At 38.0% G+C, this 26,157-nt stretch overlaps 1 protein-coding gene across 4 annotated transcripts in view; it reads right to left on the bottom strand.

Annotated features, from left to right (window-relative positions):
- USP3 (ubiquitin specific peptidase 3) overlaps positions 1-26,157 on the bottom strand; it is an 82,275-nt gene that overhangs the window by 25,126 nt on the left and 30,992 nt on the right. For all 4 annotated transcript variants that reach the window (XR_010380803.1, XM_064485444.1, XM_064485445.1 and 1 more), the window contains 6 exons: positions 14,139-14,222; positions 11,025-11,106; positions 9,736-9,818; positions 8,386-8,499; positions 5,868-5,981; positions 238-384 (listed from right to left, as the gene is read on the bottom strand). Coding sequence is in view for 3 of the 4 variants with exons in the window: in XM_064485444.1 (XP_064341514.1) it covers positions 238-384; positions 5,868-5,981; positions 8,386-8,499; positions 9,736-9,818; positions 11,025-11,106; positions 14,139-14,222 (624 nt within the window). In the remaining variant the exon portion in view is untranslated. The remainder of the gene's footprint in view (positions 1-237; positions 385-5,867; positions 5,982-8,385; positions 8,500-9,735; positions 9,819-11,024; positions 11,107-14,138; positions 14,223-26,157) is intronic.

Below are 26,157 nucleotides of genomic sequence, written 5' to 3'. Positions count from 1 at the left end.
ATTAATTTATAGTAAATAACAATCCTAGCTACCACAAGATGCAAATAAATACAAGATGCCTCTGGTCTAGAAGCAGGAGGCATGTGCTAGTCCACTTGGTCACAAAGTTCCAAGTGCACAAAAGTTTCAGCAGAGGTCCAGGAACACTCTCTGCTGTCCATTATAAATGCAATAAACTATAACAGCAATAGGAATGTCTGAAGTCTTCCTAGAAAGCAAAAGGAAGCCAAATCTTACATGCAACATTTGTTACTTGCAGACAGAGCAGAATTCTCCTGCAGAATTGCTGAGCGGGAAATCCCGTTGAAACCGCCCTGGAGTTCCAAGTGCAGGTGGTCGAGCAGGTAGCGCATGAACTCGTGGGCGTCCTGCTGCTGATAGCCCCTTGGAGCAAACAGAAACTGTCAGTCCCTGTGCGGCCCCGTGTGGCCCCGCGGGCCCCGCCGGAGCGGGAGGGCAGCGCGCCGGGAAGGGCTGCCGCCGCTCAGAGCTCAGGGAGGCTCCCTGCTCCTTCCTCCTCGCTTTCTCCACGTGTTATACATTAAATTCTCTTCAAGAAAGAGTTCTACAACTTAAAAACAAGTCTGAAAATACGGACTACAACCAGAATTTCCCTCAGTACATATTTTCCCCCTTTTCCTTAAGTTTCTTCTGGGAATTATAAATTATGGAAATGATCTGCCTAATCAATGGAACTTAAATCAGAAGTCAATTTAGCATTTCACTGTAAATGTTTCTAAACTATTTAGCAACTAAATATCAACATATGTTCAAGTATTTCTTCTAAGATTATTATGAATAAAATGTTAAAATTCACAGTCAAAAGTATTCAAAGTTAACAGCTCCTTTTGAGATCCAAGGAGGTGCTTTAAACTTTTTCAACACAACTTTTTTTTCGTGACTCAAAGGTAAGATTAGTATTTCTGGTCACATCTCAAATTCTATCACATATAAAAATGTTTTTTTCTCTTACCAAAATAACCTAATGTCTAAGCATTTTCTAAAATGGATCATGAAAACTAGGACCTTGTAGTTACATCAATTTGCATTTTCATCAAACACACATCCATCCCCTTTTAAAACAATCTGCCATTGTGCATTAACAAGTGTATGGACTTGTATAAATAATATACAAGTATATGGACTTGTACAAGTAATGTACATTGTACATTAACAAGTATATCCAACCACACCATGATTCTCTTGTATCAAAATACATTATTTTCTAATGTTTCCTTTACCATTAGAAACACATTTTTTGACCTACAGAAGATCATGGAACACTTAGATGTTTTATAAAGGTAAGTTATAGGCATCTGTTTCAATTTGTGACCTTCCCCAGACAACAAAAAGTCTCTATTTCTAAGACTAGGAACTGTTTTGATTCTGACCAAATGGAAGCTATTTTTATATAATAATAAAACGGAAAGAAAGATTAAATCCCTATCAAGAGTCTGAGTAGGTGATTGTTAGAAATTTTCTATTAAATCCGAGCCTGATCAATGGTAACTTAACAGTTATTTCTACCTTTCCTATTTAGAGTCAAGAAATTCTGAAGTTCTTACAAAATTAGTCTCGCCTGAGAGGGGATTTAAATGACATCAAACATAAAAGAAGTTTCCTTCACAACAAAGACCAGGGTAATGAGAGTCAATTACGTCTGATCCTCAAGGCTAGACTCTTCAGTAAGGCAACAAATTATAGTCCTTTGACGTTGTTACCCTTTAAACACTTCTCCAAACTATCAATATGTCTAAACCACTGTTAGACAATAGAGCCAGATACATTGCTGTCTCACTACAGCATGCTGTTTCAAAAAAGACGGACAGATGTACTTTAGGCGCCAAAACCATGACTAGGAAGAACCACGACTTGCTTCACAAAGATAAAATCAGCAGAAGGTGGCAAAGGCTGTTGTCAAACACCTGCAGGGCCCCTAATCTGCTGACACCTGATTCCCCACAGGGATGACCAACCTAGGGCAAGAGGGCGCATCCTCTCACAGCAGGGATGGCTCTCTACTCACGTAAGACTAGATAGAGAATGTGGAAAACACAGTGACTTTACAGCCACATTAGGTGACCCTGGTCATTGTGTTATCTTCTGGAAAGTGAATCCCAAAGGACTTCACTAGTCTTCTAAGGTCTTCAGAATCCAGAACAGTGAATACAATACCATAGTTTCCTACTGACTACATTTGGAATTTTTTTTAAGTTCAAATAACGATACAGTGTATGATCATAATTATTGCTTAGAAGATTTTGAAAGAATCAAGGAAAATTTGTCTACTTTGTTTTCCAAAGGCACATAAATTATTTACAAGGGCTTTGTTTTTATAACAACAAAATGCCCTACCCTCTTGTTAAAGACATTTCTAAGGTCTATCTATTATTTATATAAACACATTCATCTATCTAGTTGAATATATTGAACTTCTGCTCTTCTCCTTTTAAAAAATCAACACACAACCACACAAAATTTATGGGACACAGCAAAGGCAGTGCTAAGAGGGAAGTTTATAGCGATACAGGCCTTCCTCAAGAAAAAAGAACAATCTCAAATAAATAATCTAACCCACCAGCTAAAAGAATTAGAAAAAGAAGAGCAAAAGAAAAACCCCAAAAAGCAGCAGAAGGAAGGAAAGAATAAAGATCAGGGAGGAAATAGAGATTAAAAAAAAAAAATAGAAAAAATCAATCAAACAAAAAGCTGGTTTTTTGAAAGAGTAAATAAAATTGACAAACCTCTGATGAAACTCACAAAGAAAAAATAGCACAAATAAGCAAAATAAGAAAGGAAAATGGAGAAATTACAACAAATAACATAGAAATACAGAATATCATTTGAGAATATTATGAAAAACTATATAGAACCAAAATGGATAACCTAGAGGAGATGGACAAGTTTCTGGAAACATACAGTCCACCAAGACTGAATCAAGAAGAAACTGACCACTTGAACAAACAGATCACTAGAAATGAAATCGAATTAGCAATAAAAAACCTCCCTACAAATAAAAGTCCAGCACCAGACGGCTTCACCAGGGAATTCTACCAAAAATACAAAGAAGAACTCATACCAGTCCTTCTCAAACTCTTCCAGAAGATTGAAAAGGAGGGAATATTCCCAAACTCATTTTATGAAGCCACCATCACCCTGATACCAAAACCAGGCAAAGACACTACCAAAAAGAATTATAGGCCAATATCACTGATGAACATAGATGCAAAATCCTCACCAGAATATTAGCAAATAGAATCCAACAGCACATAAAAAAGATTATACATCATGATCAAGTGGGGTTCATCCCAGGGACACAAGGGTGGTTCAACGTATGCAAATCAATCAATGTAACACATCACATCAACAAGAGAAAGGACAGAAACCACATGATCATCTCAATTGATGCAGAAAAAGCATTTGATAAAATTCAACACCCATTTATGATAAAAACTCTCACCAAAGTGGGTATAGAGGGAACATATCTCAATATAATAAAAGCTATATATGACAAACCTACTGCCAGCATAGTACTCAACGGTGAAAAACTCAAAAGCTTCCCACTAAAATCTGGGACAAGACAAGGCTGCCCGCTATCACCACTCCTATTCAACATAGTCTTGGAAGTCCTAGCCACAAGCAGTCAGGCAAGAGAGAGAAATAAAAGGGATCCAAATCAGAAAAGAAGAGGTAAAAGTGTCACTATATGCAGAGAACATGATACTATATATAGAAAACCCTGAAAGGTCCACACAAAAACTACTAGAAGTAATTGAAGAATTCAGCAAGGTAGCAGGTTACAAGATTCATGTACAAAAATCAGTTGCATTTCTTTACACTAATGATGAATCAATGGAAAAAGAAAATAAAGAAACAATCCCCTTTAAAATAGCACCCAAAGTAATAAAATATCTGGGAATAAATCTAACCAAGGAGGTGAAAGAATTATACACAGAAAACTATAAAACATTGATTAAGGAAATTAAGACTTAAAAAAATGGAAAGATATCCCATACTCCTAGATTGGAAGAATCAATATTGCTAAAATGGTCACACTGCCCAAGGCAATCTACAGATTTAATGCAATCCCTATCAAATTACCCCAGACATATTTCACAGAACTAGAACAAATCATAATAAAATTTATATGGAACCACAAAAGACCTAGAATTGCCAAAGCATTACTGAAGAAAAAGAAAGAGGCTGGAGGAATAACTCTTCCAGACTTCAAACAATACTACAGAGCTAGTCATCAAGACAGCATGGTATTGGTACAAAAACAGACATATGGACCAATGGAACAGAATAGAGAGCCCAGAAATGAACCCACAAACTTTTGGTCAACTAATCTTCGACAAAGGAGGTAAGAATATACAATGAGATAAAGACAGTCTCTTCAGCAAATGGTGTTGGGAAAACTGGACAGCAGCATGTATATCAATGAAGCTAGAACACTCCCTTACACCATACACAAAAATAAACTCAAAATGGACCAAAGACTTAAACATAAGACAAGATACAATAAACCTCCTAGAAGAAAACATAGGCAAAACATTATCTGACATACATCTCAAAAATGTTCTCCTAGGGCAGTCTATTCAAGCAATAGAAATAAAAGCAAGAATAAACAAACGGGACCTAATGAAACTTACAAGCTTCTGCACAGCAAAGGAAACCATAAGTAAAACAAAATGACAACCTATGGAATGGGAGAACATTTTTGCAAATGAAACTGACAAAGGCTTGATCTCCAGAACATATAAGCAGCTCATATGACATAGTAAGAAAAAAAAAAATAACAACCCAATCCAAAGATGGGCAGAAGACCTAAACAAGCAATTCTCCAAGGAAGACATATAAATGATCAACAGGCACATGAAAAAATGCTCAATATCACTAATTATCAGAGAAATGCAAATCAAAACTACAATGAGGTATCACCTCACACCAGTCAGAATGGCCATCATTCAAAAGTCCACAAATGACAAATGCTGGAGAGGCTGTGGAGGAAAGGGAACCCTCCTACACTGCTGGTGGGAATGCAGTTTGGTGCAGCCACTGTGGAAAACAGTATGGAGATTCCTCAAAACACTAGGAATAGACTTACCATATGACCCAGGAATCCCGCTCCTGGGCATATATCCAGATGGAACCCTACTTCAGGATGACACCTGCACCCCAATGTTCATAGCAGCACTATTTACAATAGCCAAGACATGGAAACAGCCTAAATGTCCATCAACAGATGACTGGATAAAGAAGAAGTGGTATATTTATACAATGGAATACTATTCACCCACAAAAACCGAAAACATAACACCATTTGCAGCAACATGGATGTTCCTGGAGAATGTCATCCTAAGTGAAGTAAGCCAGAAAGAGAAAGAAAAATACCATATGAGATCGCTCATATGTGGAATCTTAAAACAAAACAAAACATAAATACAAAACAGAAACAGACTCACAGACATAGAATACAAACTTGTGGGTTGCCAAGGGGGTGGGGGGTGGGAAGGGACAGATTGGGATTTCAAAATGTAGAACAGATAAACAAGATTGTACTGTGTAGCACAGGGAAATATATACAAGATCTTGTGGTAGCTCACAGTGCAAAAAATGTGACAATGAATATATGCATGTTCATGTATAACTGAAAAATTGTGCTCTACACTGGAATTTGACACAACATTGTAAAATGATCATAACTCAATAAGAAAATGTTTTTTAAAAAAAGGTCCAACCAAAAAAAAACCAACAAATACTAGCCTTTATTGTTTAAAATACCACCACTTTGTTGGAAATCGTCTCAGGAACAGGGTAAGGACTAATATTAATATTTCAAATAGCCTTTATTAAATAATACTTACCTAAAACTTGGCATAATCTTCCAAACAACGTAAAATAAGGACTCTGGGCTGAATGCAGTCTGGCTACCTTGCCATAAAGCACACAGTGTCTTTCTAAACTCTTCCACCAAAGACCTGGAAAAGAGGAAGGGATGATGGGACTCTTGGCATTTAGTGAGAGGCTAGTATTTCAATATACAATGTTCAATTCTCTAAAATTCATAATAAAAAAATTGAAGACATAAAAAGGGTGTGGTCTCTTCTGAACTAAGTCTGAGAGTTAAGTAATAGCATCTCAAAAACCCAAATAAACAGCAGTAATTACTGACAAAACTAGTTTTTTTTAACACATAGTGAACTCTGAGTGTGCCAAGTACTGTCATACTTATAGAATAAAGCAATGGGTAAGTTACAAACCAATTAGTTAAGAATGTTCATTTTAAAAAACTTAAAATAAGGAACAGAATCTCTTTCTCCATCTCCTAAATTTTTCCTTCTTAGCCCTCACTAGGAGCACTTCCCAGACCTCAGTGTGTGACCATCTGCTCATCTCTGCCTCAGAGAGTTCATCTGGACTCAAGGGTCAACACTCAAGTTTATACCAATGACTCTCAAAGCCAAATCTGAAAGCCAGATTTTTTTCGTGACCGCTTTGATTCAAGAGTTTCCCAGTTCCAACAGGAATTCTCTACTGCATGTCCTCTTGTCTCTTGAGACGCAGTGTGCACTAAACCTGCTCTCTGTATCCTCCCTGCTGTCCTTCTATAGCCTATCGCCCCTTCTCTCACAGGAATACAACTTCCATTTTCTCCTTTGAGTGTGTCCAACTTCTGAGAAATTTCCTTAACGAGAAAGAGAAAGAGTAGTCCTTGTTAAGCCCGCCCTTCTAGCTAGAATGAGGACCAAATGCTGCTGCTCCAGAGTCACCCTGGAATCTGTGGATGAGAGCCTCACCCCAGGGAGAGTGCAGCAGAAAGCCAGAAGGAGCCTGATGGTCATGTGAAATAAACCTAGATGGATAACCTCCAACTTGACATGAGAAAATAAACCACGAATATTTAAGTCACTGTCAGTTTTGGTTTTCTGTGCACGTAGGTAAACTGATAAACGTCAACTTCAGACTGTGTCCGTCACTACAGCTGCCATACTCATGGACACCTGCCTGATGCCTCAGAGGATCTCGGTATCTTCTTTCTCAACACCTGTCATCCAACAGGTTTGTGTTTTTTACTTCCTAGTCCCTGAACCCTCTTCCTGTGTTTGAGGAGCCCCACCTGAAGAGTCTTGTGCGAGTCCGAGCCTGCCACCCACTATGGAAGCTGAAAAGGCTGATACTTGCTTTCTCAGCACCCCTGGCAGCCAGGACTCAGGCACATGGCCTGGGTTCTGCCTCTGTGAAGCAGGAGTTAGTGATGCAAAGAAGCCGAGACAGTGCCAAATCCTTCCTGGTGGCCAAGAGCACCATCGGGAGGGCAGGGACAGCAGGGACAGCAGTGACAGCATCCAGCCGGCACCCAACTCCAGCCGTGCAGGCAGTGGGAACTCCGCTGTGGCCCTGGGCAGGGGTCCTGATGAGACATCCTTATGCAGGCCTGGACTCCAGACCCGATTTTCTACCCATCCAGTAACGGTGAGCTCACCAACACACTTTCAGGACATTCCTTTTCTGCCGACATGGCCAGAGGCAACTTCTGCAATGTGTAACTACATCCTAAATGACGCTAATGCATCAAGTGCTACTAATTCCTCCCGAACTTCTGTGCACATGTAGTTCTTCCTTGTCATTTCACCATTTCCTCTAACCAATTACTCCAAAGCGTGAAGTCTCCTGGAACGCAGCACGTTCCAGCTCATCCACATGCTGCTACTGAAGTAAGCTCCTGGCACAGCGCTTCCAGTGAGGTCACGCCCTCCCCACTCCCGTGCCCGGCGTGGAGGTTCCCGCCCACCCTGGCCTGCTGCACACTCCACGCTGCACAATGTTCCAGCACGGTCTCCTATTCTCTCTCAGCCGTCAAGGCTTTCATAATATGATACATCTTTAAACCCAAACGAGAACATGGCTGCACTGAATTTGAATGCATATTGGTTTGGTTCAATTGTCAATTTTTTTCCCTTCCATTTCAAATAAAAATTGACTGTACTGCCCCCGCAAATAATTTGGTAACTACAAATTAATTTAATTATCCAAGACCAGTTTACCTAACCCTATCAGACAAATCAGCTCACAAAGCCTAACGACACTCATGCTGGTCTACACCCAGAACTGTATTTCATACACACGTCACTTTTAGAATGTCCAAATCCACAGACTCAGCAGGTAGACAGAGTACTAAATTTATCCTGACTATTAGGTAAATAGACACAAAAGAATTCCAATAATTATTAAGGCTGCCAGCTAGATACTTACACGCAATTTTTAGAAGAGGCTGTTTTTGAAATGCATGTGCCTATTAACTCGCATAATGCAATGGAAATCACCAGTAAGGGTCATTTGCTCAGCAGCTCAAAGCCAGAAAGGACACATTCTTAGACTCACACGTTGTTGTCCCCCTGGCTCCTGGTGTGGTACGTCCGCCTTCCTGCTGTCTTCCCATTCCTTAACTCCACGGCGGGCAGTTCTTTGAAATAACAGCAAAACTGCTCAATGTTACTATTTTAAAAGGAAGGGAAGAAAATTATTTTTTTTAATGTACTAAGACTGTGAAGAAAGTACTCTGAGACCTACATACGGACTTTGAAAATGTCACCTTGCAATTTCTCATTAGAACTGTACACTCAGTGCAATCTCTTCACTAAGTCTCCTCATTTACTCCAAGAAAACAATAGAAGCAGATGACTTTGCAGAAATAAAGACCTCAGAGCAAAACCTCTGTTCAAAAAATCCCCAATCCCCTCTCCTCCGCGCACCCCCAACACACACACACACAATCTATAGATTGCAATCATTTCTTTTCAGGGTGTTTGCTCCCAAGCGTTCAATAATTTCCTCAAATAAAAACAAATCACGACACCAATCACGCTGTTTAAATACGCCCCCCAGAGTCACCAGGAGAATTCAGCAGTGACTAGAACTTCTTCCTTGAGCAAGACTAGACAAGCCAGTACCTAGTAAAGGTCAGTGCCTTTAAGGAGAGATCGAACTCGGCTTCTGCTCCTCATTAGCAAGGTGGCCTTGGGAAAATATAATTTATTCTGGTCTTTGATGCCACATTAAAAATCTAAAAGTACACAACTTTCAAAATAACTTCTTTTATGTAACAGCTCAGCCTTGTTGTCAGTTTTATTTTTACTGCTCATCTTACATTTTCAAGATCTTCTAAACCTCTGATCTTATGACCATACTTAAGAATGAATCATTGAACCAGGTTCTCTGAACAAGGTTCCTTATAGCCCAGGAGTCTGCAAACTGTGGCCCACGGGGACAAATTTGGCCCTGGACAAGTGGGCTTTTATTTTTAAAGTGGCTTTTATATTTCTGAAGAGTTGTGTAAAAGGGAGGGGCTGCTGAAGGGAGAAGACTAGATGTGGCAAAGATTAAAAAGATGTATTTAACCTGGCCTTTTACAGAAGTTTGCAGGCCTGTGCTCAACCCTATTCAAGAAGCAACAGGAACCAAATAATAGTAACAGCTAACAGTTATTAGCTGCCAGGCACTGTTCTAAGCACTTTGTACAAATTGTGTAATAGCTTACCAACCACCCTGTGAGGTTCACTACTATCCCCCGTTCCACTGATGAGAAAAGCAAGGCACAGGGAGCTGGGGTACCTGCCCCAAGTTCCTAGACTAGAGTCAGTGGCAGAGGCAGGATCGGAACCCACAGCCCTTGCTCTTAATCGTTCCACTCGAAACTGACGTCAGGTACTTAGGCTCTGGCTGTAACATTACCTGAGGGACTGAAGGATGGCATTCATGAAACACGTGTTCCCCAAATTCCGCAGGCCTGTGGCACAAATGGCAGTGGTGCTTCCCTGTAAAACGGAACAAGAGGCAGCCATCAGGAACGCCAAGAGAAGGCCAACTGTTCCAAACATCAAAGCGGAGCGAAGGGCTGAACTTGAAACTCTAGCATCAAGCCAGCTTGGAACTGATTCTTTTCTGCCCAACGAATATTTCAAATTCCCTTTCTACTCTCTGTGTAAGTGTCTGGATATTTTTAGGAGGCTCTTTCTGATCTTAGAACTGTTCTAAATGGGAGTATCTTATGGAAGCTTATGAGGGAATCGGCATTACTAACTACTGTGTAGTACACACTGCAGAAACCAGGCAGGTCCTTCAAAGAAATATGTTTAGAAAAACTTAATACTTGTGTAAGATTCTATTAAAGCTACTACAAATTGGAAAAAATATAAATACATACATCCCAAGTACTTCTGTCCCCCACCTTTTAGTTCTAAGCCACGTAAATAATCAATACATGTTTTCCTAGCAGTGGAATTCCAATCTTAAAACACCACCTGGACTTCCCTTAAAGACTAAGGTTTAGTTTTCTGATTAGCTGTACAAATGCACCACGATGTCTGAATACTACACGTGGGAAGTCAATCTACCAATCCAGGCCAAAGCGTCACGTCAGCTCTTTCCTCCACGAAGTTGTAACACTTTAGCTAAGAGCGTGTCTAAACATAGCTAGCGTGACAGCACGGGGGTAGATGCAGGTTGAAATTACTGTTGTATTTAGAAGTATTTAGTGATCTTTACGTTTTGTTACTCCATTCATGGCTCATACATCTGGTAACAGCTGCATATCAGAATGAGAAAGCATATTCTTTTACGGTGAAACTGTATTAATGCAGTCCTAAGAAAGAAAACGTACCCAAACTTCAGACCCCTGGAGTTTGCACTAGGGACCTTAAACAGAAGGAAGCAAGAACTCTGGGATCCTACAGAAACGGAGTAGTAAGGCAGCCAAGTAAGCAAGAAGAACTAACGCTTGCTAAGGCAGAGGAGCAGGGCAGCAACCCTGACAGAGGGAAGGCACTGACAGACGGACCCCCTGGGGGACTGAGTCGCATCAAGGATCATTAGTACAAGTGGCAAACATTTTGTAAAATAATCCAAGTCCAAGGCATGCAGTTACAAAAGTTTACAAGGGGCAACATTAATGTTAGAACTGTAATCAAACAGTGACTAGATCTCAACCAATTCTTACAGCTGAATAAATTTTAATTACTTACATTTACTTTCAATAACTTGCTGTTTAGTGATGAGTTTTCCAAAAGTTTTCTTTTCCTATGCCTGTCAGCTGCGAAAGCTGAGCTATTAAAACACAAACAGATGGTCAAAAAGACATTAGTACAGACACACTCCACAACAAAGTAAACAATAAGCGTGGCTGTTTGAAGCATCCAGGGTATGGAGCCTGGCTGCTCAGACAGGCCAGGAAGGGACACGTTGGGCCCACTGCAGCCCACAAGGATTTCAAGTAACGCAGGAGCTCCACTTCCCTGGAAATCCCCGCTGCTCCTCCGGCAGGAGCTTCCCAGAAAAGCTGGCCAGGTAGATGTGGTTTGTGGGGCAGTCCCTCGCCGCCACCACTCTCTCTATCTAAATGATGGTGAAGCTTCCAACAGGAGCACAGGCCTTCCTTGTAACAAAAGGACAGCCCTGGTCTGACACGATTATTCTGAGAGTTAACACTAAGTCTCAGACACTATGCTACTTCTTTCTTAAGTTTAATAAAGGGATCATGTTTTATTCATATGTTGTAATAGATGATGATATACTGAGTCTGCAGAATGATAAATAAGTCATAGGCATATATAAATTCATTTGACTCCGCTATGGTACAAAGCATATTCTAAAAGAAATCCTAATTAGCACATAAGTCCTGAATTTAAATTATTTAAATTTTTCTTGATGAAAGAGATTTTGTTTGAAATTTACCAGAAAGCAATTCCTATCTTCAAAGCATCACTTTCAAATTATTATATGTCAGGAGAACTGATCTAAAGGAAGTAAAAACTACTATTAAACAACACAGACTTTTAAGTCTACCAACTCCTTCCTGTATTCCAAAAGTACCAGGCTAATCCAGAGTAAATACATAATTATTTTTCTTTTCAGAATTTCCACAGGAACTATAATGTCTTTGGAGCATCAGATATTAGTGACAGTCAGTTGCTTCAAATCTAAAAATGTTCTTAGGAAACAAGTCTTCAGAACTGTGTGTGTGTCCCTCAGTGCCTTGGTGACTACAAGACAAGAAAAGATCAACCCCATGGACTGCGATGCTAACTTACTTCCTCACAAATCCTGTCAGTAAAGAAGCTGAGTCACAAGCACTGTGTATATGCTACTTAGTGACAATGCCTGATAGTTGACTTTTAGTTTCAACTTATATAAATAAGGCATTTAGCTTTTCAAAATGTAAGTTACTAAATTTTACCATCAGTGATTCTCAAAAGGGCAGAATCCTTTAGATCCAAGCTGTTTAATCCGGTAGCCACGCACTACATCTACATGCGGCTACATCAACCTAATTAAACGTAAGTAAAATTTAAAACTCAGCTCCTCGTCACACGAGCAATTTTTCAGGTGCTCAACAGTCACGTGTGTCTCGCGGCCACCTGACTGGACAGCGCCGATCACAGAACGTTTCTGTCGCACAGCGCTGCTCTCGAGCGCGTGCCCCACGGTCTGAAATCAAACATGACTGGAAGCACAGCTCTAACTTGTAGCGGTCATTATAGATTCCAGCCTGCATTTGAAAAACATAAAAGTAAACCTAGGTGATGTTCCTCGACATACGAAAAGGACTACAAGGTAGATTTTTTCCAGTGGGGCCAAGTAGAAGTGTAGACAAGGCGATCGGTGACATCTTTTCCCCGGTGACGCGGTCAATGGCAATAAAAGATCTGATAACTGCATAAATGCAAGCAGGTTCCCGAATGTCCTGTTTTCTGTTTGACTTAGTTCTGAGGAAGTTATCTGGCATTGAGATGGCAGCCTTTTCTTAGAGAAAATTCTAAGCAGCAGGAAAAAATAACCTGGTAGCTACCCACTTCTCTAACAAAGAATCAGGTTAGTGAGATCTTTACAACGACATCACCACATCAGAGAGTGATGTTACATAAATTACTGCAGGAGTCTCCTACTTTGCAGTTAATTATGACAATCTGAGACAAAATTCAGTACGTTGCATCTATGCATCTGTATCTGTGACTCATTCCAGACAGGGCTCCTGCTGCTTTGTTCAAATTAAAAGAAGGGAGGAGGCTCTTTGAAAAGGAGAGGAGACACAAGATGACAAGCCTAAAAGTACTTAAACCCAAAGTGTTCTAACTGGTTGAGACTTTTAAAGAATCAATTCTTCTTTATCAGCTTATAACCTATCTGGTGGAGACATGCAAGAGACTTTGGCTAACCAAAGCTGGACAGTGTTTCACGCAAAGAGCTTGGGTTATTCCCCCTCAGTATGCAATTTCAAAATACTCTTATCGGCTTTGCATGTAAGTTTGCTAAGGGACCTCACTTCTGGCGTGATCTCACAATAGTGTCCAAATACATTAGATAGCACCTGACAATCAGGGGTGAATTACACAAATTCCACCTGAGTCAGCAATCACTCTGGGCCATGCTTTTATCCACTGCAGCTTCAAAGACCATGGCTACTTGGGCTTCTGTTACTGCTTGAATTTTGGGTCCAGTGGGTTTTATGTGACTAACCGATTTAGCCATAGCAAAAACAAAACAAAACAAACAAACAAAAAAAACTATCCACATAGGTACTTTAACTTCCTTATGATGACAAAGCATTTCACAGCTTCCTGTACTTCTGTGATATATACCGTCCCTACCAAAAAAGGGAAAGAAAGTAGGATCCTGTGCTCTAACAGTGATGCAAAGTGAAGAACAATGTAATTCATCCTAATTTCCCTTAAAAATGATCAATTTCAGAGCTTCTATGAAGACCTCATAGTACATTTCATAAGGCTTTATAACAAAGGAAACTCTATAATGATTATTTTGTTTTCTGCCCATCCTGTGCAGTCCCAAAATTCCCCTTGCAAATAAACTGGGGAGCTGACAGGTTGGTGGGGTGATAACTGAGAAAACGGGCTCTGGAGCCCTCGGATACGGATACAAATGTTAAATGGCACGAACGCTGAGCTATGATCAGGAACCGTGAGGATTTTCAGACACCCATATCTGAGGTTTGAGTCGTTCACATTTCAATCACACTAAAAACATGATGAAGTACAGAACTCATGAACAAAAATCCTGCTCAGAAATTCTACAAGACCCCTCAATCCCATTCCACCCCTTCTCTCCCAAGGCCTGTTACTTACTTTTCCAAGTTCTGTAAGTGTTCTCTGACTTTCTGTACCAGTCCCAGCTTGGTGTCATTGACCACAAAATCATCACAGCGATAACTGCAAGGAAAACATTAATCAATGCGTGTACAGAGCTTGCGGAAACCACAGTAATGGAATCACTGAAAGGCCTGGCTGCTGTCAAGACGATCACATGGCTCTGCAGGCAGTTACTATCGCTGGTGAGTTGAAAGAGGACTTGGAATCCACAATGGAATGTTTTTTAAGAACCTTTTTAAAAAGCCACATAGGCAATGAACACTAACTTCTTTTCACATTTTTATTCAAAGGTTCTCCAATTCCTCTTTCAAAAATGAAATAAGCTGCTACATGTGTTATATTCTTTTTAGTGGTGTGTAACACATGGAAAATGAAACACAAACCTCCAATCCTATTCCTGGAGCATGAAGCCTGAAGCTTTAACATCATGTGATCCTTCCCAACTCAAATTAACGGGGAGTTTGCGGGGAGGAGAGGTTTAAGTGAAAAGCAGGGAAAAGACAATTAACCTGTGGGGATAGCTGGATAAAAAATGAAAAGCTATACGTTTTACCCATAATTTAATTTAAATAAATTGAATTCAGATGGCTGAGAAGAATGCATCTTTTCATTCTGAAGTGTTAGAAGACAAAACTGTAAAAGAGTGGCTACATCTTTCAGGAAACTGACAACCGTTTTGAAGAAAGACATTTAAGGTATTCTTTATGACTGATATTTTGTGTGTATGTGTGTGTGTGTCTGTGCAAGACAACAAGCAAATAACATAAGGAATCACACATAGTAACTTCAACTTATACATCAGCATTCTTTTTTTTTCCTGAAATAAGCCCAGTCTTAACAGTAACAACTTACAAGCTAGTACCAATACTGCAGCTTTGAACAAAACTACTTATTGTAACTACCGAAGAATAATGACATTAACACTGCCATTCTGAGCAAACAAAACTTTGAATGCATAGCGATTAGTAAAAATTAGGTCATCTCTAGCAGAATCCAAAAAACATTTCTTACATACCTGAAACCAGTCTATAAAAAAAATTGAAAAGAGGATGATGGAAAGCAATTTTTAAAAAATTACCCACAAAAGCACAGCTTGCATCTTTTATTCACAGGAGTCAAACTGTGAATGCTTTTGAAAACTTTAACTGAAATATATAGGTAATTACTCAACACCCCCTCTCCCCATTAACTACCTACCTGCGCCGGCAATCAAGAACCCCTGACGTGCTCTCCCAGTGCCTGTGCTCAACCCCTAACATTTCCACGAGGAGCAAAAGCTGCCTTTTACATCCTGGACCCTTTCTCTATGGTCAAATACCAGCAATGGCAGGAGAATAATCCCTTATCAGTTTTACGACAAATACACAGAGGAATTAAATTACTGAAAAGGTTTAATTTCCTGCTTCCACTCGGCATAAATGTGAAGGGGGTAAGGTCTGCTCCGTAAACCTGGGCTTAAGGCACTTGGCTCCTCCAGGAACCCCAGGCGTCACTGACGAATGAAACTGCTCTGTTACTCTAACTCCTGCTCACGTGTTTATGTTATCTTTGCATAAATAGATGCGTGTATTTCAGCTAAAACTGTGCTCAGCGTTCAAAACAAAAACAACTCCAAATGCTAATGTTCACCTAGGAAAGGAAGTTTAAGAGCAAACACAGATCACCTCTCATGTATTTACATGCTGCTGGAGTAGCTGATTGGAACGTGAACCCCTTAACCTCCACCAAGAAATGGCTGCTTTAAGAAACAAATTGTTTCACATGATATGAAATAACTAATTTTTTCCGTATTAAAGTAGTTCTTTTTGGTGTGACATGGATTCAGGCTTTAACATTTGTTAAAGTAACATTTTCATACATTGAAATACAGATTTATTTATGGCTTGCTCCATTCTGAACTAACCTGGCTTAACCGGGTCTAGCTGCTCCCGCTCTCTGAATGGTCACCATTCAAGCAAGTTGCTCTGGGCTCCAGAGCTGTGCTAACGTGGCTGATGCAACTGAGAAGCTGAATTTAAACATTTTACTTGACACAAAATTTTACTTAACAACTGAAGCAGTATACAATACTTCTCCATTAAATACAACTTCATGGTTTTGGTAATACTATATTTCACTTTTATGATTATACAATGTAGGATGTACTGCAGTGCACACGGTGGGTGCACGTGTCATTTCTAGGACTGAACCTAAGCGCATCACCAGTCTAGTTTGTGTCAACAGAAAGACTCAGTTAGAGTTATTTTTCTATGCAATAATGCAGCGCCATGTGTTTATTTGCGTTATCTTATGCAGACAGCATGAGTTACAGGGACACCTATGTAAACTGTAATTGGTAGTTAAATTAAAATACTTATTTGGGGGGTGGTAGAGTGCCTGCTTAGTATGCACAAGGTTCTGGGTTCAATCCCCAGTGCCTGCATTAAAAAAAAATAAATAAACACTTGTTTTAATTATAATATAATCAAATTATCCTTCTGGCTTAAAAATTAAGAATGAAAATTTTTTTCACTTCCAAATGAAGGCACACTAATGAGGCAGAATCAAGTGGAGAAGGTATATCACAAATTTTACGAAGAATGGCAATTACAACTTACTACAGAGGAGCAAAATTACCAAGCTGTGTGGAAAAAAGTTTTAAGATAATAAAGTAGACAATATTGAGTCATTTTCAGCAAGTGCATAATAATTTAATGAGAAGTTGCCTCTCTACAAGTCAAAATATAATCAATGCAGTTTTTCACAAAGAAATCAGAATGAAATGTATAATAAAAAAATTTCTTAGTGATTTTTAGGATTTGCACTTGTAATTCTTACTCAAGAAAGAAAATCATTTTCAGATGGCAAGATGGAACAATAAATTATTATTTCAGCTACAGGAATTATGTTTAAAATTTTGAGGTAAAGATTAAAAAGGATATTTCATAAAAAGTGAAAAATCTTCAATTGATCCACCAAGCAACTGTCAGTGAATACAAGACCTTTCTAGTAAGATCAATCAATTCAACATCTGAAATTTTTAAGTACTTTCATTTTTAGCTTTAGATGACTTTTACAAGACAAGAAATGGTGGCCAATTAATACTTTGGGTATGCTTTGTCTCAAGTGACTTCCTAATTGAAAGATCTTTGTCTATCCGCAACCTTAAAAACAATCAGTCTCATGCTGTAAATATTTCTTAATCTTTTACATCCGTCACTTTCAGCTAGATTAAAAGAAAAAAGACACGTGGGATCAAAAACCCAGATTTACTGGAATTATTTCCCTTATTTGCTCTAGTGCGTGTTAACATATTGAAAATACGTGTGCTCTGAAGTAGACTATTATGGATGCAGTTATGAAAATCGTTCAGTACATACGTACAAATGCTACAAATCATCACCAGTTTATGGAGCTGTTACAAGAAATAGAAGATGATGAATTTAATGACTATGTGTTCTCTGCCAATGTTCACTGGAAGTCATGGAAGAATTTAACAAAGGTTCACTGTACTGTTAACTCTAATTCAAGATTTTCTTGAAACCACAGGCACACTTGCCAGTATTCGACAGAGAGAAAACATCACAGCGGGGTTTACACCTTCTCACCTGGATCACAACGCACACGCCTGAGCTCAGTTTACAAATCCCAGGAGAGAGCAAGCTTGTTTGTGACCTAGACAGACAGGTACTAGAACTTTTGTTAAAATTTAAACTATTCATAATACAAATCAATAATGATTTTTACACACTTCAGCATGAACAAATATGCATAAGATTTTCATGATAAAGCATTAAGTTGGCTGCAGAACCTACAAAAAAATTGAAGACTGCTTTGCGATATGCATAAATTTAGAGGTGATTTTCAGTTTACATAATCGCCCCCTGAATTCAATAATACTGAGTTGTTACAAGAGTTAGTGGATTTACTCAACTTAGATAGTTTTGAAACTGATATGCTCTTGCTTCAGAGTCAAATCAATTATTCTAAAAAGATGAGTCACATCTTGTCTTGTCAATACAGATGCAAATACTAGAGAAAATGGGGTTTTCTGGTACTTTATTCATTAATTGGAAAAACTTTAATAGTGTTTGTAATCTAAATTTTTATGCAATTTTAATGACTAAATACAGATCAAGCATTTCGGATGAAAAATTAGCATCTGAATGGAGACACACTCTATGTATAAAATACACACTGGATTTTGAAGGTCTCATAAAAAAAGATGCAAACTATCTCTAATAATTCTATATAAATTACCATGTTGACATGATAATACTTTGGATAACTGGGCTAAATAAAACACACAATTAAAATTAATTAACCTATTTCTCTTTGCTTTTTTAATGTGGCTACTTGAAAATTATAAATTACATATGGGATAAATTATTTCTGTTGGACAGCACTGCTAGTCTAAAGAATATCTAAGACGCTACCTGCCCAATATCATAAAGAGGTAACAACTATAACTTTACTGAATTACAAGAAATCAACTTTAACTGGACATATTTTCACTGGCTTAACACATTTTAAGTTTTCGCAATTATCCCTGTTTGTCAAGAGTCAATTTTAGGTCTTCTTACAGTCACTCGGAAGGACATTTCCTGCTAAGATTATAAACTGCACACTGCCTGAATCTACGGCGCTCTGTAAGTGTTGGCTGATGATAATGAAAGGAAAGCACCTGCCTCTAAGGGTCAAAACTTTCAGGAGCGCCTGGCACGTGGTAGAGGGTGGATACGTGTGAGCTTCCTTCCATGGTGGACCCAAGAGCTGCCTCACAGCCCTCTCTCCTCTGGCTGCCCCCATCCCCCTGTTTTGATTTCTTCCTCCCTGACCCAGAGGTCAAAAGAAAATAAGTTACAAAAGTAGGAAATGAATAAGAATTTAAATGCTGTCTTTAGCTGAGACATTGATTTTTAAACTGGAAACTATCCTACTAATACTGGTATTAAAAAGTCTCAAGGCAAACAGAAGGATTTAAAGTAAACAAAGCTCTAAAAAGTCTCTTCCTCGTTTACCATTGTGTTGAAGCTACCAAGTCAGAATTATGCTTTCCTCCAACACCTGAAAACAAATGTAGCCACTCTTCTTAGTTTGCCCTTCAGAAAGGTCACACCAGAACAAGAAGTACAAAAAAAGAACGTAACTTGTAGGTTGTGTTTCAAAAGCTTCTAGATTTGTCCTCTGAAACATGGAATGCTTTTTCCCATTTTGAAAGAAATATGGTTATAAAATATGGTTACATGTCATAAAGTGAAAATACACCTGGTTCCCAAAATGTAACTGAAATAATATTATAAAAAGTGCTACCCTTTTTCTTCTTTCCACTGAGAAACTGGAGCAGATGTCCAGGTTTTGGTGCCCCTTCATATAAACAGGACTTCATGTGTCTAACAAACAAAAGTCGGGAACTACCTATATTATACAACCAATATTTTGGCTATTAAATTAACACTTAGGCAAGTTTTAATTTAGTGATTTTAGGTGATCCTTCCAGAAAAGATGAGCTCTACTTCTAACAGAACACTTGTCAGGTAAGGAAAACATTTTCTTCTGTATTTAGTAAGAAGAGAGAACTGCGTAAGAAAATTTAGGCACACAACACTAAAGACAAAAAAACACTTAGAAATCACATTAGGCAACATATTAGAGACGTTAGATGAGGACGTCAGATATAAAAAGGCAGGAGGAGGACGGGCACTTCCTCTATGCCCAACACCTTGAGACAAACTACACCATCATCTTAGCTACGTGCAACTTAGCCTCAAACCAAACTCCTTGAGCCAAATATGATCCTAAAGTAATTTTACATTACTTTAAGCCAAAGGTTAACAAACTAGTTAAATGCAGAGTATTACATACTGTTAAGGGCAGAAGATGCACAATTGATTTGACTACCTTGTGCTGAAGGAGTATCTACCAGGTAGCAGGTAAGTTTTCATAAGAAACACACGTTATTTATACTATTATATAATTAGGCTAAAAATTGATTAAAAAAACCACAGCTTAAGTTATTTTAAATTCTGCTTACTCTAATAAATAGCAAAACTGTCCAATTTTTTCATTACATTGTGAAAAAAAAATTTTTAAAGAGATAAGAAAAAAAAATTTATGTGCACATTTTTAATTTTGATTTTTTCTAATTTCTAGCATCTAATCATACCTAATCCTTTCTATGTTTCTTTATATAATCTCTCCCAAACTCATCATTTTTCTCCTCAATCTCAACTAACATTCTGTTCTATACCTTGGTTACCTCCTTTGGGGTGATATCCCCCCAACCCCCAAATACAGTGACTTTCAAATCCACAGATACCTGTATCTGAATTAAGCTACAGTACTTGATGGTCTGCGCAATGTCGACCTCACCTAAATTTTCTTCTCTCTCACCTTTCCCCCCTAAATCCTCCCTTTCCCTTCAGCATTACCTGCTTCACGTTTAGATTTATGCTTTCGTCCCATACACCACCAACTCCCTACCCTCCTCAGTATTTTCCAAGTAGCACCACTTAGTTGTTTTAATAGTAAAAAATATTCCCTACGTGGCCACCCCCATGTGTACCCTTTCCCCGTTCTCCAAAAATTAAAACATGCAGCACGGCTCAGTCACTTGCTTGTCCTACAATTTAATGTAGGTTTACTTCCTTTTAAAAACCCTAATTTTAGAAGCGCTTGCTTCCTTCCTATTTTTGCCCTGCACCTCATGCCCCCTCTAATTATAAAAGACAAAACACCAGTCTGCTAAGAGAAAACCTTCAAATTATTGTCAATGGCTCCTAATCAAGTTAAAAAATAAGCCACAAAACTGAGCATCCACCACACCCAATATACGTTTGTATTAATTGTATTAATTACATACGCAAGTAAATCTAAAATAATACACGTATAGTTAAAAAAGAAAACTTTTAGAAGAATCACCTAGAGATGAAATAAACTATTTTAAAATTTCTTGCTATTCAGGATATCTTCAGAGTATTATTCAACTAATATCTCAAAGTACAATATACACATAGGGTGATATTTGACATAAATGACAGTGGATGTAATTTCCTACTTCCTATGATCTCTTGAACTTTTTGTCCCACTAATAAGATCTGCTTGGTCTGTGTTTTTATTAGAGAGCCAGTATCTTTACTTTGCGGTACGTCTGATGAGCTCACAGTAACGTATGTCAGCTTGCCTCTGCCTTGTTCACCAGTATTTGCGTTACTACTGTTAGTGTTATCTTGGAGGATTTTTTCTTGTGCAAAAATATGTATCCATTTGATGAGGGTTGATTTGGTAGTATCAAGTAAATCCACATTAACTAGGCAGACAGAAACTGTAACACACTGGCCACGGCCAGACGTCAGCAAGGGTGAGGACAACACGTGAAGCTCCGAGCCGGGACCCTCCGCGTTTGGTTCACGCCACGTAACCGTCTCACTCACCGACCACTGGCAGTAGGCAGAGTAAATATTTGCAAAGCTTTTTTTTTTTCTTCAGATAAAAGGTTTTAATAGAAGTTCTGATATTTTCTTCCCATACCCCCAAGTACATTATTTTGGAGACCATTGCTCTAAAAAGCAGGCCCCTAACACATAGCAGGTTCTCAATGAATATTTAACTGGATAAAAACAATATACACTATTCTGATGTTGTTATTTTCTTAAGATGTTGCTCACATTATGTCTCAAAGGAACTTGTCTCAAAGGTTTTGAAGGTAAAAATCGGGGGGAAGAGAAAGGAACTGCTTATAATGCTGAGTTTCCTTCATAAAGGATCTGTATCTTTGCTCTGTGTCTTTCTTTAACACATTTATTTCTAGATATAGTTTATAGTTTTTGTCATTATGTTGAATTTTTTTTGTTTGGTCATTTCCAATTTTAACTAATGACTGCTAATGAAGAAAAAACTTAGTTTTTGCATATTTATCATGCACTATTTTAAAATTTCTTATTAATTCTACTTGTACTAAATAAAGCCCTTGAGTTTTCTGGGTATTCTATTATATAATTTGAAAGCAGAAATAATTTTTCTTTCTTTCCAATATTTATAGCAATTATTTACTTATTCTTTGTCTTATTTCAACGGTTAGAACTGCCAAAGCAATGTTTAAAAATAGTGACAGTGATGTAAATGATGACAGAAACATTTGTCTTGTTTCTGATGTAACAGAGAGGGCTTTACTTTAATATTTCACCAATTAGTATGTGATAGCTGCTTTCTTTTTTGGGGGGACTATCATATTTTAATAATTTCCTTTTATTTCAATGTTATCAGTTTCTTAAAAATCAGAAGTGGTTTATTTATAAATGTAATTTTGCTTCAATGATACAATAATCTGAGTTTTCCTTTGAAAATGAATATATGAATAAATATGAATATGGAGGCTTATGAAATTAATTCAGTAATTATATAATGTCTTTTTGACACATCTTACTGGATTAGATTTGCTTTGGTTAAACTTAACAACTATTTTAATTAGCAAAATTGACTTCTTTTTGGAGTTTCTATCAGATTTTTGTCTTAAGGTTTTGAAAGTTTTATAATAGTAATATACTTAATGTTAAATTTTAAGTTTGAGGCCACACTGATGCAGTAGCTACCAACCAAGTGGTAATTTAAACATAATAATTAAAATAAAATAAAATAAAAACACTCAATTCCTCAGTCCCACTAGCCACTCTCTTTTACAGCAAGGTGACTCAGGTATACATATTTATATGAACATTCTTTTTCCAGATTCTTTTCTGTTATAGGTTATTACAAGATACTGAATATAGTTTCCTGTGCTATACAGTAAATCCTTGTTGTTTATCTATTTTACAAAGTAGTGTGTATCTGTTAATCCCATACTCCTAAATTTCTCCCCCCTTTCCCCCTTTGGTAGCCTGTAAGTTTGTTTTCTATATCTGTGAGTCTCTTTCTATTTTGTAAATAAGTTCATTTGTATTATTTTTTTAGATTCCACATATAAATGATACCATACAATATTTGCCTTCCTCTGACTTACCTCACTTAGTATAATCTCTAGGTCCATCTATGTTGCTGCAAATGGCATGTTTCATTCTTTTTATGGCTGAGTAGTATTCCACTGTATCTACATCTACACCACATCTTCTTTATCCAATCATCTGTTGGTAAGACACTTAGGTTGCTTCCATGTCTTAGCTGTTGTAAATGCCCACTAGCAACTTTTAATTGCTCAACTGCTACCAAACTGTATGGGACAGATGTCATGCCCAAAATAGAACTCTCTCTCTCTTTCTCAGCTTTAAAATTCTGAAGCTTTTTCCATGCCTATTGTTACTGCTACTGAAGCTACCCAAGTCATAAGGCTCCACATCAGAGTCTTGAAGAACTAAGAAAATATTCTCAGACCAAACCGTTTCTTAACTCACTTGAAACAAGAAGCAATCATCTACAAATTACTGATATTTTAAGCAACAGTAAAGAAACAAGTCCTTTAATCTGCTGGCTACAAAGCAATCTTTATACAGTAAGTCATGTGTAACACTAATACAAAAAAAAAAACAAACAAACCAAACTTTTATGCAAAAAGTAACCCTCAAGAAAGACAAGGGTAAATAAATGAAGTTTTAAATTCTTTTTCATTCCCCTGTTTAATAGATAATATCATCATAATAGGATATCTAGAGGAAACTTTGACCTCTAGTTTTATTATAAATGACAAGATACAGATACAGAAAAGAAAAAAACAAGAAAAGCTGATGTTCTAATGACTTCACCTATTTCAAACCAAGAAAAGTTAAAATCAAAAGAACTCTTCCAGCAAATGGGCTTATTTTTAAATTCTCTTTTATTCAATTCTAATGTATTGCCATCAAATAAGCCAATTCTGGAAAATGAGAATACCTGCAGAGAAAATCCATTTTCTTTGTTAAAAGCAGACAAGCACCAGCTTATCAACAAAGAAACTTTTGTTTTCAGATCATGCACTAAAAGGTTTCTTTTTACTAAAACTCCAAAATACTGTTCTTAAATTTAAAAAATTCTTATCTAATCCTTACAACATTGAAAATTTGTGCCCAAAAGTTTATAAGGCTAGTAACAAAAGATCTTCCCATTTTTAATTACACCTGCCTCTGAAAACGATTCAATATCAATTTAAGCCCACAAATAAAAGCTTTATTTTTATTCGTTTTAATTAAAACTATTTGTTATAGGTGTTTAAAATCTGAACTAGAAGTCCATTTTCTAGACAAATGAGTTGACTCACATTTCATATTTCTCTGTTTGAAGGAGTGCTTTAAAACATTACCCTGCCGAGAAGGAAAAATTCTGGTAATTTAGTTTTAATATCCCTTTCATACTTTTGAATCCTCAGAAATTCAGCTATTATAAGTTAACAAGGCTATGTCAGGTGTCAAAAATTATTTGTTCAGTACTTTTTAAATATACTAACTCTAAATGTCTGTCTACATAAGAAATCCAGGTCCCTACTGTTTAATCTTTCTTTTTGATCCAGTACTGCACACCACATACAATTCCATTTGTGTTGACCGGGGGAGGGGAGTTGGGGTGAGAGGAAAGGAAATATTACTGAATACACAATAAACTTGCCCTTGTGTGAAAATCTTGAGATTTTCAGTTTTACTGAAATCTTCATTTGATTCTCAAAGCAGTGGGTCTGTGCCAAATCAGAATTATTCCCTTTGGTGTTGTTTTCCCTCTTTTGAAACAGTGACCTATTTTATGCTGTTCTGCTTGGTTGATACGTGCCTCTTCTGGATGCCCTCCTTACATCAGAAGTGAAGCGAGCTGCTCTGCAAGGGTGTCCCTCTTGGGAGGTATATGGAATATATGATTTTAGATCTTCAGGAAAAATGTTCCGCAGCCCTTCAGTCCTCCAAGAGGATCAAGAGGGCACAGTAATACAAATTTGGTATAACCTTCCCCATTTTTGGAAGATAAGTTAACAAAATTCAATCTTTCAAACATCTACGCCCTGCTCTGCACCAGACACTGAGTACTGTGGTCGATACAAAGATGTGACATATGGCTCCTGCAGGCTCCAGGGACATTTACAAATAACTAACGTGCAGCAGGAAATTACAAGTATCTCAGGAACTCTGAGTTTAGGAGAGATTACATCCAGCTACAATTGGAGCTGGGGCGGGGGCGGGGGGTGGCGCAGTGTGGACAGCTCAGTGATAACTTCATAAAGGATCTGCACAGACAGATGCACAGGGCCTCTTGGAAAAGGGAAGATAAGGACAGAAAAACTGTCAGCCTCAGAGCATGTTTCAACTTCCACAGAGCACTTGGAAAAGGAGCTTCAACATTAGCTATAGTCAAAGTCTTTTTTTGACTACAAATAATAATTAACAATCAAATAGGTTCAACCTAATATACCGACATTTTACCTCTGAAGCAAACCATTCAGTCTAACCACAAGAAATGTATGCACAAGGAAAATTTACAAACTAAAGTGAAAATACTTAAGTACACTGGGAAATAACACACACACACACCCCATGCAGAAGAAAGCCTTTTTTGTTTGTCTCTTCATCATAGTGAGGTGTGGGAAATGTGAATTTCAACTGCAGCCTCATGGGTCTACCGCTCTCACAGGTTCCTTGTAGGCTGTCAGTATCACGCTACAGGAGCAAAATTCCCTGGCATTTTGTTCTAAAACCACAAATGGGATGGTTCTGTGACCAGCTGCCGCTCCCTGCACTTCAGAAGCTCTGGGTGTCCACACACTCACGGCTCTGTACAGCTTTACACAAAAGACTGGCAACTGGCCAAGAAGCCCCTGCCATGGTGTCTATTCCCCAAGGTTCAAGATCTGCCATTTAATTCCAATTCGGCCGTGAAACGACTTGTACTTTAGCACGCTACTCCAACATAAAACAATTAAAATTCCAATTCTAGTTAATAAACGTATTCCTCCAAAATGCAATATACAAAGACGTTAAAGTAGATAATCTTTATCTTTAAAGAGACCTATGAATAAAATTCCACTCCATTAAGAAAATTCTAAGGTAATTCTTTAAATTTCCTCAAA

Source organism: Camelus dromedarius, chromosome 5 (genome assembly GCF_036321535.1).
Source record: "Camelus dromedarius isolate mCamDro1 chromosome 5, mCamDro1.pat, whole genome shotgun sequence".
NCBI classification, from domain to species: domain Eukaryota; kingdom Metazoa; phylum Chordata; class Mammalia; order Artiodactyla; family Camelidae; genus Camelus; species Camelus dromedarius.
Note: the sequence above shows the minus strand (reverse complement) of the source record. Positions and strands in the feature narration are given on the sequence as shown.